Below are 24,191 nucleotides of genomic sequence, written 5' to 3' on the forward strand. Positions count from 1 at the left end.
TTTTTTACTTTATAATATATTTATTTAACTTTTTCTCTCTCATTTTTTCAAAATCTAATAAAACATTTTAAATCAAATCATATCACTATTACAAGATTCTCATCTTATCTTATTACTCAAAGATGTTTTAAACTTAACATAGGTTCTAAGGGCTTGTTAGGAGAAAGTTTTCATCAAAAAATTGTTATCTCATCTCATGTCATTTTATCTCATTCCCAGACATCATTCAAAGATAAATACTTTCAAACTAATCATTATAATTTTCTCAAACTTAAAAAAAAAAAAAATCAACATTTTCAAATAAAAAATAATAATAAAAAATAATATTCTAACAATATTTTAATTTTATAATATTTTTTATTTAACTTTTTTTTTTCTCATTCCCAAAATCTCATAAAATATTAAGGGCTTGTTTGGGCAGTTCATTATTTTATCATTACTTTTCACATTCTTTTTATTATTTTTTACTACTATTCACTACTATTTAATATTTTATCATTATTTTTTCACTACTTTTTTCTTACTATTTACAGAATATCTAAGATCATCTCAGTATCCAAATATAACTTAACTCAAATTATCTCAATACTATTCACAAACTATCTTACTATTATTTATAAAATTCTCATATCCTCTCATTCCTCAAATTTGTCCTTAGTATTGGAGAACCATTATATGGTATATATCTCTCTCTGAAAATTAAGAACTAAATCTTTCTTAATCTAAAAGATTTATGTCGAAGTTTAGAAAATTTTAGGACAAATAATTTGATACTAAAAGATATTAGTCTATGTTATATTGAAGTCGTTATAAATGGTGATAATCAAAATTTTGACTTAAGTCACTCTAAGGTAACAAGATCTAAATCTCAACTTAGCTGCCTGCCCATAGCAGGGGCCAAGTTTGGGCCCCGAGCCTTGACTCTGTTGTTGGATGGGGGATTGGCCTATAGGCCTTCTGCCCGCAATCACACACTGTTATTGCATGGACAAAGAGACCTGAGAATGATGATGAGATTAAGGAGAGAGATTGTTATGATCGCACATCGATTAGTTAGTGGTTTATAAGCCCCTTGGTACCCTTCTTTTGTAAGTCGGTTTTCAATAGTGAGTTCTACCTAGTGGATTCATAACAAATGGTATTAGAGCCACCTCACGTATGAGCCATGTTGCGACGGTTGCAATCATGCAGCACAGGGGGTGATGCTGGCATAACAATGTTCATCTGGGACTAGGAAAGACCTAGCGCACAGCCAGCCCTTGTGAGTGCTGGGACTGCCATAGACGTCGGCTGCGGAGGGTGGTAGCTGTACGTTATGATCCCACATTGACTAAGTATGAGATTGGTTAGTGGTTTATAAGCTCCTAGACACCATTCCCTCGCAAGTCAGTTTTTAAAGGTGAGTTCTACCTAGTAGATTCATCATAGAGAGACCAAGTGGTGACGGCAAAAGAGGATGAGAGGAAAGACATAGGTGCGTGTGAAATATTATATGTATATATTTAATATATGTAATATATATATTCGAGTAGGATTGTACCCTACTCAACACCTGTCCCTCATTTTTTCAAAAGAGTAGACACTCGTTCGTCTGCTCGTCGGATGCAGGCAGATTGCCCTGCCCGAATGGCCTTTGAGAGCCATATCGACTAAGTATGAAACGAGATGATTTTAGACGAGTTGAATAAAATATTATTATTATTATTTTAAAATTTAAAAAAATTGAATTATTTATTATATTTTATGTGAAAATTTGAGAAAATTATAATGATAGGAAGACATGAGATGAAATGAATTGAGAAGATTTCAGAATCCAAATAGTTTTGCAAAAAATTGATTTTAATTTGATTTGTAATAACCAAAATTACTTTTCAAAACTAGTTCATATTATAATTAAAGTTTCTTAAAAGGGCAGTTCAACAGAGACTGAAGGTCTACAGATAGAACTGACCAATTATCACTAAAAAGATAATTTAATACATTTCTTAACATTTAAGAAAATATATATATATAAATGCACCCATAGGTGCAAATGATCGGATTGGAAGACCTAGCATTTCTCTTCTTAAAATCAATTACAAATTGAAAAAAACACTAAATAATGTGAGATTTATATATTATCATTTATACTCAGTATGTATATTCACTAAAACCTGTCATGAGGTTATTCCATAAATAATAATACTACTTTATCATCTTAAACTTATAACGTAAATAACTTTTTTTATGTGTCACCATTATATGATGGAACGTGGTTTATTAAGAAATTAAAAACATAAATACAAAAGAAGTAGAAAAATCTCAGAGTTTCAATATTTCTCTTTTTGTGTTTTTCAAAAGCTTTTGATTTAAACATATTTTTTGTATATATTTTTTAATAAATTACGTGGTATTATGTGATGGTACCATATCAAGAGGATAATTTTGATAATAAATTTTAAAGAAAAATTATTTATAAAAATTTCAAATCTATTTTTTTTTTTTGTGAGAATTACTTTTTTAACAAAAATATTCCATAAAAAACTTATCTATTTAAAATTTCTGCCTAGCATTAGTTAGTTTCAAATGGTCGAATTGGAGTCCTCTTCTCTCAATGTTACCATTAACACCAAAAAAAATAAAAATAAAAAATAAATAAATAAATAAATACAAAATTGTTGCCTTCCGCACCTGCTAGAAACCCAAAAGAACCTTTAAGAATTCCGTATAAAACCCGAGAGTAAAAGAGTGAAGACTGTGATTGGCTTGGAGGATCCGATCACATGGCCTCTTCTGCTCGGTCGGATCAGGCACGCATTCCACTTCCTTCTGACCCAGGTTTACTCTTTCTCTGAGAATATTTTTTTAGTTCGATTAGGTTTTACTAATTTCCTTTGATTTTTTCCGTGGATAATTGTTCTGGAGGTATAATGTCACTGTAACTGCGTGGTTTTCACAATTTGATCTTTTATTTTTAAAAGAAATTATAGTTGTAGACTAGTAGTTTTTTGAAATTACAAACATTTTTTCCTTTTACGCTCTGTTTGGACGGCGGGAAAATTCGGAAACGTAAAGCATGGCACGGGTTTTCCGCTCGCTAAATCCCAAATGAACATCTAATTCAAACTGATAGCTGATTTTCTTTAGTTTTCCTCCTTTTCTACACAAACAGACGGGGGATCAGCGATCAGCTGTTATGAACCTCTTTTGTCTCTAATAGAACTTACTGGATAATAGTAGAATGAAGAGATTGGGAAGATGATGATGATTAAAAGATGAAGAAGTGATTGAACAAACTGAGATTCATGTACGTATGGGTGAGTTCGACGCCATCCAATTCCTCCTGAAGATGCCACAAGGTCTTAACAAATTTCCAGAATGAATCCCCTCCCCTTTCTCCTCTGCCTTAGTAGTTAGTACTCTTATGCCTCCTAACAAACTTTTACTTAAAAGACTTAATGACCCACTACCCACTGCAATGCATTATCTAAACGCAGTGTTTTAAGACTAAATGAAAACTATGCCGTTTAACATGAATATTAAAGCTATGCTGTTTCTGGCTTACAAAACGAAGTTGTTCTACACTTTTATTAAATTTTCCATTTCCTTCTGCCCCGCTAAGCTCCTAACGATCTCACCCCGTTAAAGAACCTTGTTTTCAAGGTTAAGAGCACTAATACAACTCAAGGTTCCGTTCCTTCCCATTCAGCAGCAACCATTCAGCAACTTCTTCCTTTGAACTACCCTGATCAATCCTTGTGTACTGAGCAACTCTCTTGTCAAATGCAGTATCATCAAGCCTATTAAAAATGAGTACGGGAGATCTTAAAACTTGATCAGAGTCAAGATCTTTATTGCTGTCCCTGTTGCTTTCTTCAATACCATCTACAGCTGTTTTACTTAAGCATCATTTAAATTGGCTAGAGTCCTTGAAGTCACTATGCAATGACTCAAGCAAAAGGTTAACAGGCTCATGTAAAGAACCAAGAGCCCGCAAGACTTGAGCAAGGTCGTGCTCTTGGAAGGTTTGAATTATATATGATGTCCTTTTGGACAATTCTGAAAAGAGATCAGGGGCAGAATGATGCATTGATGCAAAAGCACCCGCAACATTAGCAACATTGTGAGAATTAAACTCTCCAACCTTTGTCAAAGCCAGCTCAGCAACTCTAGCCATTTTGGACAAGTAAAGCAGTGCATCTCCAATCGTGGACAAGGACCCTGAGATATTTGAGATACCTTGAGCTGCACATTCTGGTAAGTTTGTCATTGCAATGCCCACAAGCATAGACATCTCTCTTTGACGGGCAAAAGTCAGCCGATGTGTTTCCATCATTGAAATCTTCTCCATTTTCTTAGCAATATGATGAAGTACAGTAGCAATGTTCAAAGGACAGAGGGGCGAGGGGCTCAAGCCTTTCCCAACAACCATGATTGTCTCTACAATAACCTCCAACACTTCTTCTGTAGTTTGTGCTTCTATAATGGCTCCGTTCAAATTAATTTCTTTACTATGATCAGAGGGCCCTAAAAATTGGGATAGCCTCTGAACAAATTCTCCCATTGAGTGCTCCTTTTTTTCTTCAAACATCCCACCTGCCAATATACTCACCTGCGTCCTAAGGTCATCAATATCATCAACAGTTTTCAAATCTTGCAATTCAGATTCATCCTCCAAGTCATCAGATGTATTAAATCAAAAGCACCCTCAGAAACAAGACAATGAATATCATTCCACATAACACACTTGTTATCGAATTTTTTCAGCCCTCGTGACGTAAGTTGAAGTGCTCCTTCGCATGGCTCTAGAGACCTCATTCTCTTTTACAGAGATGTATGAATCAGGTCTGCAGAAAGTATTATGGTTATTTCCTTAGTCAAATATTTCAAGAACCCTTGTCACTGGGAAGTTCTTCACAATAGGAGCCAAAACCTTTAGATCTGAACATTCCTTGAAAGTGAACCAGCCCATTCGATTGGGAAACTCTAGCTTCCAACCATTATCCAAATTCAACGGTATAGCATGTGCGAATTGGTTGTGAGAATAAGGCCTCAAAATTTTTTTAGTCTTTTGTGTATATCTTCTTAATCCATCTTTCTTGACTACAAGAAGCCACTCCCTTGAGGCAGATATTTCTAACATAATATTGACACCCTCTACTCATTAACACTTGTCCGAGTCAATTACCAATATGTTTGCAGTGTAGCAAGATGAATCTACGTCTTGCCGGGATTCACATGAAACAGAACTCTCTTCTTTACTTTGTCTAAGTGAGCTACTCCGAATTTCCCAAGGCAGAGTTCTATTCATCAAATGATTTCCCACAAGATTTCTTTCTCTTCCTCTATCAAAGGGTCAATGAGGTGCCAATACATCGAGCAACTGAAGGGTGAAATTCTTATCTGCTAAAACTTGCAAACCTATGAGACTTTTTCATTGTTCTCCACCAAAGATTACAAGAGCACTGTAAAGGACACTGAGAATGCTTATAAAAAAAGAGGACACTAAGAAGATCCAAGAGGACAATCCCAAAAATGAAGATAATGCTTTCTAGAGTTCTAATTGCATGTTGCACTCCCGCTTTCAGCTTATCAATATTGCTCAAGGACAGGGCATCATAAGCTATGCCAAACTGCTTGGAAGCACTAGAGCCATCTGATTTCACAAAGGATTCAAATAATGCAATAATTCCATACACCCCATCTGCCGTTGACACTCTTGAGCGATAACCATGTAACTGCAAGAAATTACGGTAGTAGAAATCAGTCCCATACTCGGGTAAAAACCTATCACACTCGTCTTTGTTTTTTTGTTTTAACTTTGAGATTCATGTACTAAAACTTTTGTTGGCAATCCACAAGAGCAAATCCCATCTGGGCTGGAAGACTCTGGAGCTATTTTATTCCATTATCACTTCATGTTTCCAATTTAGTAGTGGCCATATATGAAGAGCACAACGCTGAATCAAACAAATTCCACTTCTGTAATAGCTTTAGTCTCGGTTCATCTTCACTCTCTGATTCCATGTCATTGATCTTCGAACCACCTGGATCGAAGGTTCCATACTGGTGTCCCAATTTGTCCATTTGAGTTGTGACTGTGGACGATGGCATAAGGTCAGAAGCAAGTAGTGATTATGATGAAGCCAAAAAAGCTAGATTTGCCGCCATCAAGCAGCCTTTTGAGGTTTCTCTACTATGAACAAAGTTGGCGACCTTAGAGACTGAAGATAAATCCACCAGTTCCTTCGAAGACTTTGAGATTTCACCATCAAGAAATGGGATCTCTTCTATAATTATAGATTTTCCATTTCCTCCCATTGAATCTATAGCCCCTTTCATCTCTTCCTTTAATTCGATAGAGCCCAAATCTTCACTCATGTTCATATCAAGAAAAAGATTCCCATCTTCAAATACCCGTATCTCTCACAGCGTAACATCATGTTCCAAGAGTAAGTCTTTGTACCTTAATTTGTGTTGTTCCAATGGATAGATCTTTCTCCCATAAGCATATTCAATATTCAGCTTCATGTAATAAATGTTGTAGGAGGATTCCACCAAGATGTTTAAATTTTTACCATCGACTTCACTATGAGAACCCTTTCTCTAGGCTCTCTAAATGTTTCATCATAGAGTGCGCGATGATAATTTTGAAAACAAATTTGTAATTCTGCATTACTCAACTCAGCCATGAGAATCGGTGGCTTTAGATACCACTTGTTATGAACCTCTCTTGGCTCTAGTAGAACTCACTGGATAATGGTAGAGAATGAAGAGATTGGGAAGATGATGATGATTAAAAGATGAAGTGATTGAACAAACTGAAATTCATATATGTATGGGTGAGTTCGAGACCACCCAATTCTACGGGTGTTAAATCGTGTGAATGGGTCGTGTTTGTATCATGTCAAGGCATGTGCATTATAGTTAATGGGTCAATCCGAACACAACCCGTTAAGGGTTTCGTGTCAAAATCTTAAACCCTAACACGACCCATTAAGATAACGGGTTGACACGATGCAACTCGTTACTGAATCTTACGAAAAGGTTAAGGGCATGTTTGGGGGTAGAGATAAGAATTTTGAGTTTGAGATGAAAGTTTAAAATATTATTTTTTAGTATTATTATTGTTTTGGGATTTGAAAAAGTTGAATTGTTTATTATATTTTGTGTGGAAATTTGGAAAAAATTGTAATGATGAGATGATGATTTTGACTTTGAGATGAAAATTCTCATCTACCAAACCTGCCCTAACACAACATGACATGACCCGTTTATATTAATGGACACGAACACGACCCGTTAATTCGTTTGACTTGATTAATTTTATATAAATATTAAAATCACAATGTCTATAAAAAATATAAAACTAACTACAATTACAAAATTACAATCCAAAAATAAATATACCGAAATTAAAATGAAAATCCCAACAATACCAGATATGATAAACAATAAAACAAAGTAACAAACTCACAAAACCATGCATAGTGCATAGTGCATTGTAAATATTAATATTACAATCCAAATATGATGATATACATACAAATCTAAACAAATTATGAACCCTCAGAAGATGGTGTAGTGTCCTCATTGCTCTTGTTGATGTTCAACTCCATTATATTTTCAGTTAACTCGTTCAAATTCATTTCTTGTGCTCCTATAACCAAGTTATCCGTAATTCTACTATCCCATAACCAAATTCTTTTGTTTATCCAAAGTCCTCACTGTTTACAAATAGCATTGCAATGCGTGGGAGATTACAAACCAATCACAAAAGCTTTTTGTTAGTCTTTTGATTTAGATGTAAGAACAAATAGCACATCAGCTACAATATATAGAAATATTTACATCCAATTGAAAGAGAAACCAAGCACCTCCTATGAAACCTTTGAGCTACTAGCTCACCATGTTCTCATAGGTGCCACCGTCAATGATAAGTTTATAAAACCTTCTTAGCAATCGTAGAGGTAGTATGAAAAGTATTTGTTCTCAAATAGTCTTTCCCAAAATCACATTTGGGAGTCAGTAAGCTTTTTCGGACGGCAAGATCTCATTACCATACCCTTACAAAAGATTTCATTCGCCGAGAAATCATATCCCCTATTCAGTGAAGAGAAAATGATAATAAAAAATGGATAACTCTTGAGTATTTTGTTTATTAAGCTAAATTGAAAAACATCAGATTAAAAAATGAAATAAATCGAAATTCCTATTTTCTAGTTCAATCTTGTACTATTTTACTTCAGTTTCATAGAAATGGCGCATTATAAAGGACAAGTCACAAACTACATCTTAAATACGGTAGAGAATTAAAAAGAATGAAGCAAACTTTGAGATTGATTAAAGGAAGGAGCATGTATGTAATACCGTGAGAGAGAGAGAGAGAGAGAGAGAGAGAGAGAGAGAGAGAGAGAGAGAGAGAGAGAGAGAGAGAGAGAGAGAGAGAGAGAGAGAGAGAGAGAGAGAGAGAGAGAGAGAGAGAGAGAGAGAAGATGGCCTGGAAGTGGAGGCTGCGATGTTGTGACTGTGAGATGGCTAAGCGGCAGCGGCTGAGCGGCGAGGTCAAGGTGTCGTGGCCACGCGGCGTTGGTTAGCTTGGTTAGGCCCTTAGGGATTTTTCTAAAATCAAAAAATAGGGAAAGAATGAAGACAGGAAGAGGAAAAATGAAGAAAATTAAAATGAAGATAGATCTGGAAGAGGAGTAAGGCAAGGGAGTGTGCGGCGCAGGATGGGTCTCTTTTCACTTAGGGTTTTTCTTTTTTATGTTTTTAGATAGAAGGGTAGAAGTGTAATTTTCATTTTCTTAACGGGTCATAACGGATTGACCTATTAGACCCGTTAAACAATCGTGCCTTAACGGGTCAATCCGTTTTAATCCGAACCCGATAAGGCTAAATGCAAACCCGGTTTTATCGTGTCATGTTCGTGTTGAGTTAATGGGTTGTGTGACTTGTGTCATATATTACCACCCCTACCCAATTCCTTTTGAAGAAACCACAAGGTCTAACAAATTTACTGAATGAATCCCCTCCCCTTTCTCCTCTGCCTTAGTACTTGTATGCCCCTAACAAACTTTTACTTAAAAGACTAAAATGACCCGCTACCCACTGCAATGCATTATCTAAATGCAGTTTTTCAATACTAAATGAAAACTATGCCGTTTAACATGAATATTAAAGCTATGCCGTTTCAGGCTTACAAAATGAAGTTGTTCTACACTTTTATTAAATTTTCCATTTCCTTCTGCCACCCTAAGCTCCTAACATCAGTGATCAGTTTCTTTTTTGTGGTTGGAGCCTTTGATTTGATGGATTATTTTCTTGATGATTTGATACTTCAGTCAATCATTTACTTAATTTTCCTGTAGGGGTTTACTCTGTAGGGGTGGGTCCGAAGGGCCTTGACTTGGAGAGGTTCCCCAACATTTAAAAAAAAAAAAAAAAAAAAAAACCTGTTAATTGACAAATATGTGCCGTGCCCTTAGCTTATATACCCTTAAAATTCTGGAATTCTTTTCATTTTGCCTCCTTTTTTTATTGTTATTTTCTCATGGATTTTCAAAATTTGCTTTCTGAAATTCTTGCATAATTCTGTATGGTGTTGTAGTTATGTTTCTTTGTTTCTTATTGCTGTGTTTGTATGTACACCTCATCTAGTGCTAAGTGTACTTGGATCTTAAAGTATATTTCAATGTTGAACTGAATTAGCTCATACACCTTTTTTTATTTTTTGATAATAACAGCTCATACACTTTTTCAATTACATGACTTGTACACATTTTTGTATGCATGTGTGTGATCTCAGTAGTGAGGATGTTAATTCTGGTACTTTGTATATTTTAGGTGAAAAGCCACTGGATGATGAAGCCCACTTAAAATTGGTTCCTATCCATATTGTGACCCATGCTTCTCAACTTCCCACTGCGTTTTTGGAGCCATCGCCTGAAAGTCAATTAGTCATTGGTTTTGATTGTGAGGGGGTTAACCTATGTCGCCATGGAACTCTCTGTATCATGCAGGTAAACTTAATATATTTTTAAATTAAACCTAGACTTACTGTTTTACCTATATATCAAATTATATGTGCATGCATGGAATAATACTGATAATTATAAAGGTTGGTAAGGTTTTCTTTTGGGTAGTTTAACAGTTTCTTTTACTAAAGATATGCACCAAAATTTTCCTATATAAGATAACATATCAGGGGAAACCTGCTGACATGTGCCCATGTACTCTCATAGCTGAGAGTCTGCTTAAATGAATGAAGCTGAATCTGTGTCTACTCTGATTTACCCACATGGAAAGTGAGTCAGGGACTCGGGGCTAAAGAATATGTTTTCATTGGTGTCAAACATTCTGACTTAACTTATTGTACACTGTAGTTCCATGCTAAATTAGAAGCTTAGTGTGTGTAGAAAGCTACCTTTTTTCTTTAGTTTCCTACCATTTTTTTATTTCCTTAAGTGGCTGTTCTTGTGTCATTTCCTGACTCTTTCTTGTACCTCTCTTTAGTGTTGTGTGTGTGTGTGTGCACGCGTAATGACAGATCATCTTAATTGTTTGTTTCCGGATGGGTTCTCTTTGGTGTTTTATCAAGCATGCTGGGATATTGTTAGAGAAGATATTATGAAGGTGTTTGCTGAATTTCATTAGTACATGAGCTTTGAGATGAGCTTTAATGTGACATTCATTGCACTTATTCCGAAAAGGTAGGGGCTGTGGAGATGAGAGATTTTGGGCCTAGTTGTTTGGTGAATGGAGTGTATAAAATCATTCCTAAGGTGCTGGCCAACCGTTTGAGCAGGGTGATGGAGAGGATTATTTTACAATCGCAAAATGCCTTTGTGAGGGGAAGACAGATTTTAGACTCTGTTTTAATTGCTAATGCATGCTTGGAGAGTAGAATTAAAATGGGGAAATCTGGTATTATAATCAAATTGGACATAGAAAAAGCTTATGACCATGTGTGCTGGGATTTCCTTGTTTATATGTTGAGGAGATATGGTTTTGGAGATAATGGTGTTCGTAAATAAGCATTGTGTGTCAACTTCAAGATTTTCAATTTTGGTGAATGGAGAACCGGTAGGATTCTTTAGTAGCTTGCATGGTTTGAGGCAAGGTGATCCCATCTCTCCTTTCTTTTTGTTATGACCATGGATACCTTGAGTAGAATGATTGAGACGGATGTGGATGGTAATTTTCTGTTCAGCTTTGTGGTGGGTGATGAGGACCAGAGTAGTTTAAGTGTTTCACACTTATTGTTTGCTGATAATACATTAATTTTCAGTGAGCCCAATTGTGACAATCTTCATGCTTTAAGAGCACTTTTTCTGTGTTTTGAAGCCGTATCGGGGTTAAGAGTTAATTTATCGTGAATTTATCTTTTAAAGGTGTTAATCATCATCATGATACTTTTTACCTGTCGGCTTTAATGAATCCAAGCCAGGAGGTTTCTGGTCCTCAACAGGTAATTGGCAATGGCAAAATCATGAAGGATGAGTTGGTGCTGGATGGTAGCAAAAGAAATGAAGCTTTGTGGTGGAAGCAGATTGATGGAAGAAAGAATGGTTGGTCTTAAGGGGCGCTGCAAAAACTTAGCGAAGTTGAAGGGAATCTGTGGCATGTAAGGGCAGAGTTAATAGGTTGGAAGGAGAGGATTGAAGAAGGTAGATGAAGGGTTGGGTTTGTTTATGGGTTTGGGTCTTTCTATTGTGGATAAGGAAGAGGGAAAAGGGAAGCTGAAGCAATGGAGTGGGCCTAAATGTTATAATGATAAGAAGGCTAATGGGCTGGATCAAGGCCTAGTTATTAGACAGGGTCAATGGAGTGAAAATCCTTTACATGAGAAAAGAAATCCCAACAGCCCAAGTGGTGAGGAGGCCCAGCCCAAGGGCTCGGTGGCTCCGTTTGGTACTTCGACGTCACAGACTGGGTTGACAGTGGTAGGTGAGTCGTCGAGTGGTGTTCTGACGATGGCTCAACCAATGGCGAATCTCCATTTATAATGATTTGAGAATCGGAAATCTGAGAAGGCACAGATCAAACCCTTGACAGCTCAGATGGGGGAGAGTTCAACACAAAAAGGGCCGATGATGGTTGTTGAATTTTTTGGGGGTTCACTGGTGGTGAGTTGAACTCCGGCATAGGGGGGGATTGTCGATTTCATCTCAGCCCGAGGTTTTGAGGGGAGTTTCTCCTCGACGATGGGAGATTTTCTTCTCAGCAGCCTTTGGATTCTATTGAGTTGTGTTCTGGAGGTTTTGAGCTGGTGTCTGAGGGGGTGGAAGTGGAGGATGTAACGGGAGAAGTGGATCTGAGTTGTAATGTCTCTGGGGTCTATCGTGGAGTATGCTTCTGGGGTCCCTTGTACCCAAATGTTCAATGCTGAGATGCAGATGGTTTTTGTTGGGGAGGAGGAAGCTGAGGTAAGTGAGTCAGGGTAGTTGAGGGATTCTGACAATGACTTGGATCCTGATCTGTTGAGTTCTATCCACCCTGAAATTGTTTGGCCTAATAATTCATCTGATTGGGTGTTGAGGAACATGGATGAAATTAAGGAATGTGTGGGAATCTCTTGTGTCGGCTTTGAGGAACAGTTTAGAGCACTTTTAATAGCTATAGAGGCTGGTCAACCTCTTTTGGCTAGATCTGCTGCTAAGAAGGATAGAGAATTGAAGAGATTATCGTGTTCTATAAATTATAACTCAAAGGGTGGAAGTGCCTTTAGAGATAAAGGCAAGGAGAGGGCTGTCTATAGTCTACCATGAAACCAATGATCATATCTTGGAATGTGAGGGGGCTGAACGACTATAGAAAACGTCTTCGGGTAAAGAATTTGATTCGTAGGTGGAGGACCGATGTTATTTGTTTTCAAGAAACTAAGCTGAAAATGGTTAATTAAACAATCATTAACAGTTTATGGAGTTGTCATAGTGTGGGATGGGTTGATTTAGTTTCGAAAGGGGCTTCGGGCGGTATTATTGTTATGTGGGATGGGGGGGTAGTGGAGATGATAGATTATTATGTGGGAGAATTTATGGTGGCTTGTCGATTCAAGAGTCTGGATGATGGATATGAATGGGCTTTTGGGGGGATTTACGGTCCTAATGTGGATAATGTTAGGAGGATGTTATGGGAGGACATGGCAGGAGTTAGCTGCTGTTGGGATGTTCCCTGGTGCTTTGTTGGGGATTTCAACATTACAACGTTTCCTAGTGAGCGAGTGGGGGATAATTATTTCTCTCAGGCCATAAATACTTTTTCAGATCTTATTTTTGAGATTGATTTGATCGATTTACCAATGGTTGGTGGGGATTTTATGTGGTCTGGTGGAAGAGCATGGTCTAGGCTGCACAGGTTTCTGGTTTCGGTTCGTTTTTCTGATTTGAGCCAAAGGTTATCGAGAATATGTTCTGACCATTATCCTATAATGTTGGAATGTCTGGCATTGTGAGCGGGCATAGGTACTTTAAATTTGAGAATATGTGGTTGGAGGATGAAGGTTTTGTGGATGGGGTGAGGTCATGGAGGTCTTCGTACTCTTTTTCTGGTACCCTGAGGTTTGTGCTGGCTAGTAAACTTAAATATTTAAAAATCTTGGAATGTGGAGGAGTTTGGGAATACGGAAAATAAAAGGAAACTTTTGTTGCAACAGTTGCTGAGTTTGGAGGAAAGGGAGCTGATGGGGAATTTATCTGGTGAGGATTTGGAGAGAAAAAAAGCGGTGGTGGATGAATTAGAAAAGATTACTTTAATGGAGAAAATCTCATGGAGGCAAAAATCTCGGGTCCTTTAGCCGAAGGAAGGTGACAAGTGTTCAAAATTTTTTCATCGCATGGCGAACTTTCATAGAAGAAATAATGCGATTGAGGCTATTCATGATGGTGATAACGTCCTTTTAGATCAGGAGTTCATTAAGGATCACATTGTGAATTTTTATGAGAAGTTGTTTAGGGAAGAATACTCGTGGAGACCAAAGCTTGATGGACTGTTTTTTGACTCCATTGACCAGATTAGTGCAGATTGGTTAGAGAGAGCTTTTGAAGAGGATGAAGTTATTGATGTGGTTAGAGGAATGGCAAGGGATAAGGCTCCGGGACTGGATGGTTTCTCAATGGCTTTCTTTCAAGCTGGTTGGGAATAGTGCGGGATGATATTATGAAGGTTTTTCTTGGATTTTATACATTTATGAAATTTGAGGAAAGCTTCAATGCTAACATTTATTGCTCTTATTCACAAGAAGGTAGGGGCTAGGGGAGAGCATCGGCCAGTATGGACTGGATGAACCGACCGGACCGGCCATCTTTGGACCGGACTGAATTGGTCCGGTCCAAAAATGGGAGGACCGAATTCATTCGGTCCGGTCCGTGGTCCAGGAATTTTTCACCCCGGACTGGACCAGACCAAATGAAAAATTAAGAAAATTTTTTTTATATATTATTTATATAAATAATTGTATAAATTAATTATATATATCACAATATTACATAAGTATTATATTTTTTAATGTATAACTATAATATATAGTACTGGTATATATTAATATATTAACATATTATAAGAGTTATGGTAGAAATTATAGTATATGTATAAATTTATAATAGTATTAGTTTAGTTAACTTAATATGTTAGTGTTAAATCACTATATCTACATACTACATAGAGTATTATTTAATATAGTATTACCAATTTATCACTAACATATAGTAATACTAGTAATACTACTAGTATAGTTATTAGTTATAGTATTGGTACTAAGTCTATAACTATATATATTTAGATCAATGTATTATTATATTCTTTAATGTATAACTATAATATATAGTATTAGTATATATTAATAATTGTACAATTTATTATGTAATTCTCATTTAATAAGTCACTTAATTTTAATTTAGTATTTTAAATAATTTTGTTTATTAATCAATTTTTTAAAAAAAGGGTTGGACCGAACCGATACCGGTTCGGGATAATGATGGACCTCGGTCCATCACCCGCACTGGACCGTGCTCTCCCCTAGCAGGGGCTGTGGAGATGCGGGATTTTCGGCCTATTCGTTTGGTGAATGGGGTATATAAGATCATTTCTAAGATGTTAGCTAATCGTATGAATTATTTCGAAATCTCAAAATGCTTTTGTAAGGGGGAGACAAATTCTTGATTTGATCTTAGTTGCTAATGAATTTGTGGATAGCAGAATTAGATTAAATGAATCTGAAATTTTGATCAAATTGGACATGGAAAAGACATATGACCATGTTTGTTGGGATTTCATTTTTTACTTACTTGGGAGGTATGGTTTTGGAGAGAGATGGTGTATGTGGATCAAGCATTGCATTTTGACTCTGCGATTTTCTATTTTGGTGAATGGTACCCCGGTTGGATTTTTTAATAGCTCTTGTGGTTTGAGACAAGGAGTTCTGCTATCTCCCTTTCTTTTTGTTCTTGTTATGGATGTGTTGAGTAAAATGATTGAAGTGGCGGTAGAGGGAAGGTTCTTGTCGGGTTTTGAGGTGGGAAATGAGGAGCGGAATAGCATTAAATTATCTCATCTTCTCTTCGCCGATGTCACTTTAATTTTCTGTGAGCCTAATCAAGAACATCTTCGATCTTTGAGAGCATTGTTGTTATGTTTTGAAGCTGTCTCAGGTCTAAGGATTAATCTTAACAAGTCTGAAATTGTTCCAGTGGTTGCAGTAGTCAATATTTCAGATTTGGCTAATATGTTGGAGTGTAAGATTTCTTCGTTGCCGTTGAAGTATCTTGGTCTTCCGTTGGGTGCCTCTCACAAATCTGTTTCCATATGGGAAGGGGTGATTGAGAAGATCGAGAGAAGGTTGGCTGGAAGGAAAAAGTTATTCTTGTCTAAAGGGGGGACGAATTACTTTGGCAAAGAGTACGCTGTTTGATCTTTTCCCACGTATTTTCTTTCACTTTTCCCTTTGTCAGCAGGGGTTGCAAAAAGAATTGAGAAAATTTATCGAAATTTCTCATGGGGAGGTATAGGAGAGGAGAAAAAGTTTCATTTGGTTAGTTGGAACAAGATTTGTCAACCAATTTCTTGTGGAGGATTGGGGGTGAGAAATTTGAGGATGTTTAACAAAGCACTTCTTGGGAAATGGCTTTGGAGATATCATTTAGAGAGAGATACTTAATGGAAGAATGTTGTTGCTGTAAAATATGGGAGTGGGTGGGGGGATTTGTGTTCTAGTGAAGTTAGAGGAGCATATGGGGTGAGTTTATAGAAGTTCCTTAGGAAAGGTTGGGGGGAGTTTTCGAAACATATTACATTTAAGGTGCGGAAAAGGAAGAGGATTCTTTTTTGGCATGATATTTTGTGTGGGGAATCAGCTCTCAAATCTGATTTTCCCACTCTTTTTAGGATTGCAAGGGATCAAAGCTGCTGTGGCAGATTATTTCCAACATACAGATAATAATATTCTGTGGAATGTTGATTTTATCAGAGGTAAATGACTGGGAAGTGAATGATGTTTCTGATTTTTTGGGAAGAATTTATAATTCAAAAGTGATGCAGGGAAGAGAGGACAGTTTACTGTGGGACCATGCTGGAGAGTCCAGGTTTTCTGTTAGTTCTTTTTATAAGCCGCTGACTTGTCATTCTAGTTGTGCTTTCCCTTGGAAAACCATTTGGAGAGTGAAGGTTCCTACTAAGGTGGCGTTTTTCAGTTGGGTCTAGGGTAATGCCTAGGGAAGTGGTGGATTTATTGGTAGGGTGGAAGGGTAGCAAGAATGCTGTTGATATTTGGAAGATGATTCATTCTTGTCCCATGTGGTGTCTATGGCTTGAAAGGAATGGGAGATGCTTCGAAGACAAAGAATGTTCACTAGGAGACCTTAGGGATTTTTTCTTGAGTTCTTTGAGTTTGTGGGGTAAAACTTTTGTAATGGTTGATAATTTCCAGAATTTGTTAATAGATTTCCTTTTGGTATTAGAAAGTAGTAGGTATTTCGTTTCTATACATTCTGTGTACTTGGGCTTATGCCTATTCTTGGGAATAAAATCTCTTATTACTTATAAAAAAAATTAGAATATCTTGATATCTTGTTTGTTAATTATAAGAAGTTTTACGTTTATGCAGCTTGCACTTCCAGATGCTATATATCTGGTTGATGCTATTCAGGGTGGAGAGATGCTTATGAGAGCCTGTAAGCCTGCACTTGAGTCTGCTTACATCACAAAAGTTGTCCATGATTGCAAACGAGATAGTGAGGTCTCTAATCGATTTATTTGGTTCTGCATGTCAGCTTGCATCAACTCTATTATGACATGCTCTTGCCATTCTTGAATTTATTTTTATTCTGTAGGCACTATATTTTCAGTTTGGCATCACGCTGAACAATGTTTTGGATACCCAGGTAAGTATCTTTATTCAACACGAAAGCTCATTTAAATGCTGGCATTTCCTTATAGATGCTTTCTTGTAAGGTGAAAAGCCAATAATCTTTTTGTGTTAATTTTTCAGAGAAAAGCCAATAACCATTGTACTTATATTTTATGTGATTTCATATTGTCTTTTAAGTTTTTCTCCTCTTTATTTGGCACGCGTGAGGTGTTGGGTTAGACAGCGTTTGATTCGTAGGACTGAATGACTTGAACCATCTGAAGTATGCTACCAATTGAGTACTCATATAGAATCTGCATTCCATTGCCATTTGTAATACATAGTATTGAGTATTGAGTACATTTGTAATACATAGTATTGAGTACTCTTATAGAATATGCAAGAACTTATTGGAGGAATAAGTTCTTGCAGTTTATAATGATTCAAAGGGACTCCAATTATAATCTTGACTAGTCCTTTTGGAGTATAGACTTAGAAGTGGGTTGGGCTTTTCCTTTGATTGTTACAATTCGGTGACTACTGCAATGTTGAATCCATAGGGAATAACCACAACACCATCATTAAATGTGTACCTATAAAACTTCTATGAGATCACTTGTTGATTGAGCATGTGTGTTGGCCATAAAGTCAACTTAGGGTGGGCATAATTCACACTTAGTACTTATAAAAAAATAATATTCATACTTAAATTACCTTTTCCCATTTCTAATACAAAATGTGGCTTGGGCTTTCCTTTGGTCATTACAAATTGTATTAGAGTCAATTCCAGTCAAAAGTGTGAGACTTGAACCATGCCACCTTGTAGCGCCGCAAGGGAGGCTCGAGTCACATCTAATCCCTATGCTAAAAGGACTTGTTAATGGTACAATTGGAGCCCCATTGGGATCATTATAAAGAGTAAGAACTTCTCATTCTCAAGCAATGTGGGATCTCATACACCACCTATACTTGTTAGTCAATGTGAGGTATCATACACCTACAATGGCATTGCTTAACAAGGACACTAGGAATTTAAGGGGGAGATTGTAATGCTTGAATTGAGTAGAGGAAGATGGTGAATGGAATCCCACATTACTTGGGGATAGAGAAATTCTATCCCTTTATAATAATTCCAAGGAACTCTAATTGTAACCTTAACTAATTCTTTTGGAGTGTAGACCCAAATGCGACTTGGGCTCTCTCTGGATCATTACACCATTCCTATAGATTTTTTATTTTTTTTTGGAAAATTATTTGTTCACATGATTTTTACTTAAATTGCTTCTTTTGTTTTTCTTTTTGGAATCTTTAGCTAGACGGTTTAGCTTGACTGTCAACAATAATGACAATTATGGCATGATTCATAATAACATCCTGTATTGAGTATCTTAGTAAAAAATGTGGGAATTGAATCAGCTGATGTTGATGCTAAGGATTTGATTTGGGGAGATTGTAACACACCACTAAGTCATAGAATGGTGGCAAATGGGATTTCACGTGGTATTGGAGGAATAAGTTCTTGCAGTTTATAATGATTCAAAGGGACTCCAGTTATAATCTTGACTAGTCCTTTAGGAGTATAGACTTAGAAGTGGGTTGGGCTTTTCCTTTGATTATTACAATTCAGTAACTGCTGCAATGTTGAATCCATAGGGAATAACCACAACACCATCGTTAAATGTGTTCCTATAAAACTTCTATGAGATCACTAGTTGATCGAGCATGTGTGTTGGCCATAAAGTCAACTTAGTGTGGGCATAATTCACACTTAGTACTTATAAAATAATTATATTCATACTTAAAGTACCTTTTCCCATGTTTTCAGGATGGTTAAACTTTTAGAACTAAAATAAATTTTAGTTTAGAGGTGTTGATGTACTGTAAAGTACATTGATATTGCCCCTTTTCATGTTCTTGTTCTTTTGTTTTGGTTTTCAGATTGCTTATTCATTGATAGAAGAGCAAGAAGACCGACCAAGATCAACAGCTGACTACATATCATTTGTTGGCCTCCTTGCAGATCCACGTTATTGTGGTATTATATATGTCGTGGTATCAATTTGGATTTATTTATTCTTTTGGTCAATGAGCTTCTTATGCGTTTTTTTTTATTTGATGCGGGGCTTTCTACAACTGAATTTGGACTATTCCTTCATGTTGGTTTTCACTTTCAGTGTTTGGATGTAGGCATATCTTATCTCGAGAAGGAAGAAGTTCGTGTCCTCCTTCGGCAGGTTAGTTTTAAACATTTTACTGTTGTTGAAAGACCTTTTTCTTTGTGCTATGTTTTAGTTTTGATTTTTTGGTTGTTTATGATTATTAAATTTTTTTTATTGAGTATTTGATTGAACATAAAGTGATTGATGGGAAATCTACTTTTGTTAAAGACTACATGTGTTGTTACCCTACAGTGGTAACTAAATACGAGGGTTGTGAGTTAAAAAGAATTAAAGACTGTATGTCAATTTTTTTTTTTTTTTTTTAGTTTGGCCATCTGAAATATAATTAACACGCAATCATATGGATTGTTGGTCAAACATGCAACAACTGCTTAGTTTTGATTCTACAAAATTAACAAAATTATAAGACTATGCGTTCTTTTTTTTGTAAGTAATAAGATATTTATCAATGCAAGTAGATAGGCATAGCCCAAGTACACAGGAAGTATACAAGTTGAAACACCTAAGTACAAGCTATGAAACTAGGAACTAGCAAAGTCTAAAAAGGAAACATATAAAGAATCCCCATTAAGTACAAGAGTTTTTGCCCAAAAACAAAGAGTTCGAAAGAAAAACTCTCTAAATTCTCCCAATGAGCGAACTCTGTCATCAAAACAGCGTCCATTCCTTTCTAGCCACAAATACCACATTAGACATAGAGGTACCATCTTCCAAATGTCAGCAATGTGATGGCTGCCCATGGATCCTTTCCAACAAGCCAAAAGATCCACCACTCTCTTGGGCATCACCCAAGCAATACCTGACCTGCTGAGAATCTCATCGCAAAAAGACTGCGACCTCACAATGCAGAAACAAATGATCAATCGACTCCCCATCTTTCTTGCACAAAAAACATCAGTCCAGGCATATTATACCTCGCTTCCTCAAATTATCCGTTGTTAGAATCTTCCCAAGTGACACCAACCAGCAGAAAAAAGCAACTTTGGTTGGAACCTTGGATTTCCAAATACACTTTCAGGGAAATTGATTGGCACAATGACATGACAGCACTTTATAGTAAGAGCTGACACAGAAATGAATTTCCAGCGTGATTTTGTCCTCTCCTCCCCGCACCATTTTAATGTCATACGGTCGACTGAAAAAATCAGTAATAATCGGCACTTCCCAATCATAAACATCTCTAAAAAATCTCACATTCCATTGGGGAATATCATTGGAAAAAGATACAGAATTAGCAACAGTGGCATCCTTGTCTCTTGCCATTCTAAATAGGGAAGGAAAAGCATTCTTGAGAGTCAATTCCCCACACCAAAGATCATGCCAAAAGCAAATCCTTTCTCCCCCCCTCCAACCTTAAAGGAAACATGTTTAGCAAAATCCCCCCAACCATTCTGTAGGTACTTTCACAAGCCCACACCATACACACTTCTAACTTCATTAGAACGCCAACACCCCCGTGCTATCCCATATTTAACATCAATAATATTTTTCCATAACACATCCCTCTCTAATTGATATCTCCAAAGCTACTTTCCAAGAAGAGTTTTATTAAAATATATGCGTTCTTATTAGTATAAAACATCTCACTGCAGGAAATATAAGACACTAATAAGTTTTCATCGAAGATTTGATCTTTTACACTTGGAAAAAAGGAACTATAATATCATGGCTAGACAGCAGTAGATATCACTTTATAGTGGTGGCCACATAAGCATTGCTGATATAGACATGTGGTTCTGGCCCAAACGAAGTGAAAAAAAGAACATTAAGAATTATTATTTTTTAGATAGTAACATTTAGAAGAAGTTCATTTTCTGGGGATGGCTTAATAGAATTCAGTGCATAAGCTCGTAATTTGCTTTGCAGCAATATTACTTATCAAAAAAAAAAAAAAAAAAATTGCTTTGCAGCAATATTCCTATTGCACCTGCTCTCTAATGAATGTCGGTTGTTGAATGATATTCTCTCTTATTTCATTTGCAGGACCCCAAGTTTTGGACCCACAGGCCATTGTCAGATCAGATGGTCCGTGCAGCTGCAGATGACGTCCGCTTTCTTCTCCGCATCTATCATAAAATGATGGAGAAATTGAATCAAAGATCTTTATGGTACCTTGCAGTTCGTGGTGCTCTGTACTGCCGGTGTTTTTGCATCAATGATAATGATTACGCTGATTGGCTACCTCTTTCTCCCATTCCAGGTTTTTTTTTTTTATAATTTGGATTGTAAGAACATATTATAAATGTTGGGTTCAGATCTTTCTCGACTTTGAAAATTCATTTTCTTCCAGAAATGATTTTAGATTCGAATAATGCCATCTCACAGATCTTAAATGAGATAGAGCTACTCAATATAATGATGCATGCAATAAGCCTGAATTTCAAGAAAATGGTGGGTTTTTATATGATCAAATCTACAAGGGTGAATGTGCCTACATAATTCCAGCATAGAGTCATATAGGGAAATATGGTATAGACAATAACCTCTTTGATGTTTTAGCAAAACTACCCTGTAATGGTACAAATCCTGTTGGGAATCTGCCACCAAGCAATATATTCATTTCAACCCCTATTTGTTCTATTATGCGTTCAGGCCATAGTAACAACCAAACTTATGGGGGGAAACTTAGTAGTTAGCTACCTAAATCTAGTTATGATACATATGAGGCTACCAGTTATGGCTCAAATGTGTATGATCGCCATATATTCAATCAATCACTAATCCAATTCTGATTTATCTTATAGATAATGTTTTGATGGAGGGCAATGCTCCTGAGGAGGAAATCCTTTCAATCCTAGATGTTCCCCCTGGAAAAATGGGACGTGTTATTGGGAGAAAAGGAGCTTCCATTTTGGCAATAAAGAAATCTTGCAAGTATCTCTCTCACACACTCTCTCTCTCAGAATAGATATATTTTTTTTTTCTTGTTCTTTACTTTAAGTGCATATATTGCAGTGCTGAAATTTTCTTTGGAGGTGCTAAAGGCCCACCTGACAAGGTTAGTCCGTCATTTCTTCATAGTGAACAACATAGTGCCTTGCTCACATTCATCGTTAAGTTTCTTATATTATCTTCAATGATCTTGAGCAACATGATTGCTTCTCCATTTTTCTCTCCCACAAAATTGTATTTACTTTCCCCAAACAACTTTTCCATGAGTTTGGGTTCTTCCCGAATTTCTAAGTTTTCAAGTGTGAAATAATCAATGAATCTAGGAGTCTTTCCTTGCTTAAAAAAACTGGATTTAGATACGAACATGGTGCACAACTGAAATTTTTGTGCAGGAAAATGCATAGTCGTAATTAATTTGGTTAGATTGAGAGTAGAGAACCCTGATCTTGCCGGCTGGTAATTCATTAATTAAAACCGTGAACTTACCTCCATTTGAATATCTGATATGTTGTGGTTTTCCATGTGTAGGCATTCATCATAGGACCAGTGCAGCAGGTGAGGAAAGCAGAAGCTATGTTAAGGGGAAGAATGTTGGACCCGTAAAAGATGAAATGCATGTCATGTTCTCTCGAACTATCTTTAAAACAAAAACTAGAGATTCTGAAATTGAACTGTTCTGCTGTGTAAATGTTTGGGGGTTGGAAAAAGAGAAAAAGGGGGGGGGGGGGGTTGTTTTAGTGTCTGGGAAAATGGTTCTTGTACTCGGTTGAGGAGCTGCTCCATCTAACTCAATACCAGCCATTGTGTTGTAAGTAGGGGGCCAAACTAACTCAAACGCAATGGTCGGAAGTCCTGGGACCGACCATTAACACACAAATAATGCATAAATTAGAATGTTGGACCAAGGTGTTGAAACAGTTCCCAGTTCACTTTAATTTAAAGGCTATAATATAAGTGGAGTAGAGTTGGAGGAAATCAGGTGGGTCCGACTCCTTGAGGCCATTCCAGTTAGGGGTGTGGGCAGCAGGGCCCTCACACCCCGCTACCCCGCCCTGTAGGGAGAAATCCCAGCTTGGGCAGGGGGAGGGATGACCCCAGCGGAATCCTGCCTTGCCTCCTGCCCCGCTAGGACATATATTTATATAAATAAATATTTGTTCATACATATTTATATAAATAAATTGTATATATTCTAGCAAATTTAAAATCTGTCATTAGGTTTTAAAATATGTATATATATTTACAAATGTTATTTTACATTTTAAATTGTGATAATTTGGGTCCAAAAATATTTTTTTGAATTCAGAAATAGTTTTTAGGCCCAATGGGCCAGGGGTATTACAATGACTGAGCAGGGGGCAGAGCGGATGGGCGGTCCACCTCGGGGGGGTGGGGTGTGGGGAAGTATAGCCCCTACCCAGGCGGGTAATTCCAGCTTTGTTAGTCATGCTTAATTTGGACACAATCAGTGACGTCCTTCGTTGTTATGCTCTGAAATAAATAGGGAGATCTAAATGGGACATGGAAGAAAACAAAAAAGACAAGACCTATTGATATGTGATGACTTACCATGTTCCCTTAATTATAGTAAAAATAAATACATTGTCGTAAGGTCAACATTCATTTTATTGTAAGAGTTGATTTGTCAAATCAAGTTACCATCAAACCTCACTATTATTGATAAATATAATAGAACCGTCAAAACATTAAAGGAAGAAAAGGATATAGTCAACAGGGTGGCAGGGACGCTTCAAAGCGAAAATCAGAGGTTTTATATCAAACCACGATCAAACTTA

At 36.7% G+C, this 24,191-nt stretch overlaps 1 protein-coding gene across 2 annotated transcripts; it reads left to right on the forward strand.

Annotated features, from left to right (window-relative positions):
- Positions 1–2,660: 2,660 nt before the first annotated feature.
- On the forward strand, positions 2,661–23,312 carry LOC122295411 (egalitarian protein homolog). 2 transcript variants are annotated; one of them, XM_043104419.1, is made up of 10 exons: positions 2,661–2,817; positions 9,826–10,001; positions 17,081–17,212; positions 17,307–17,357; positions 19,262–19,375; positions 19,498–19,557; positions 21,487–21,703; positions 22,248–22,377; positions 22,459–22,501; positions 22,924–23,312. In XM_043104419.1, exons 1-10 carry the CDS (start codon positions 2,763–2,765, stop codon positions 22,996–22,998), a joined length of 1,053 nt encoding a protein of 350 aa, XP_042960353.1. In that variant the 5' UTR covers positions 2,661–2,762; the 3' UTR covers positions 22,999–23,312. The 2 variants fall into 2 exon arrangements, with proteins under 2 accessions (XP_042960353.1, XP_042960354.1); XM_043104420.1 differs by having other exon boundaries at positions 19,262–19,358; positions 19,511–19,557.
- Positions 23,313–24,191: the final 879 nt, after the last annotated feature.

This window comes from Carya illinoinensis, chromosome 15, assembly GCF_018687715.1.
Source record: "Carya illinoinensis cultivar Pawnee chromosome 15, C.illinoinensisPawnee_v1, whole genome shotgun sequence".
NCBI classification, from domain to species: Eukaryota; Viridiplantae; Streptophyta; class Magnoliopsida; order Fagales; family Juglandaceae; genus Carya; species Carya illinoinensis.

Coding starts and splice junctions, on each gene's coding strand:
- LOC122295411 (XM_043104419.1), top strand. CDS start 2,763: ATGGCCTCTTCTGCTCGGTCGGATCAGGCACGCATTCCACTTCCTTCT. Junction 10,002..17,080: donor GAACTCTCTGTATCATGCAG/GTAAACTTAATA, acceptor ACGTTTATGCAG/CTTGCACTTCCAGATGCTAT. Junction 22,378..22,458: donor GCAATAAAGAAATCTTGCAA/GTATCTCTCTCA, acceptor CATATATTGCAG/TGCTGAAATTTTCTTTGGAG.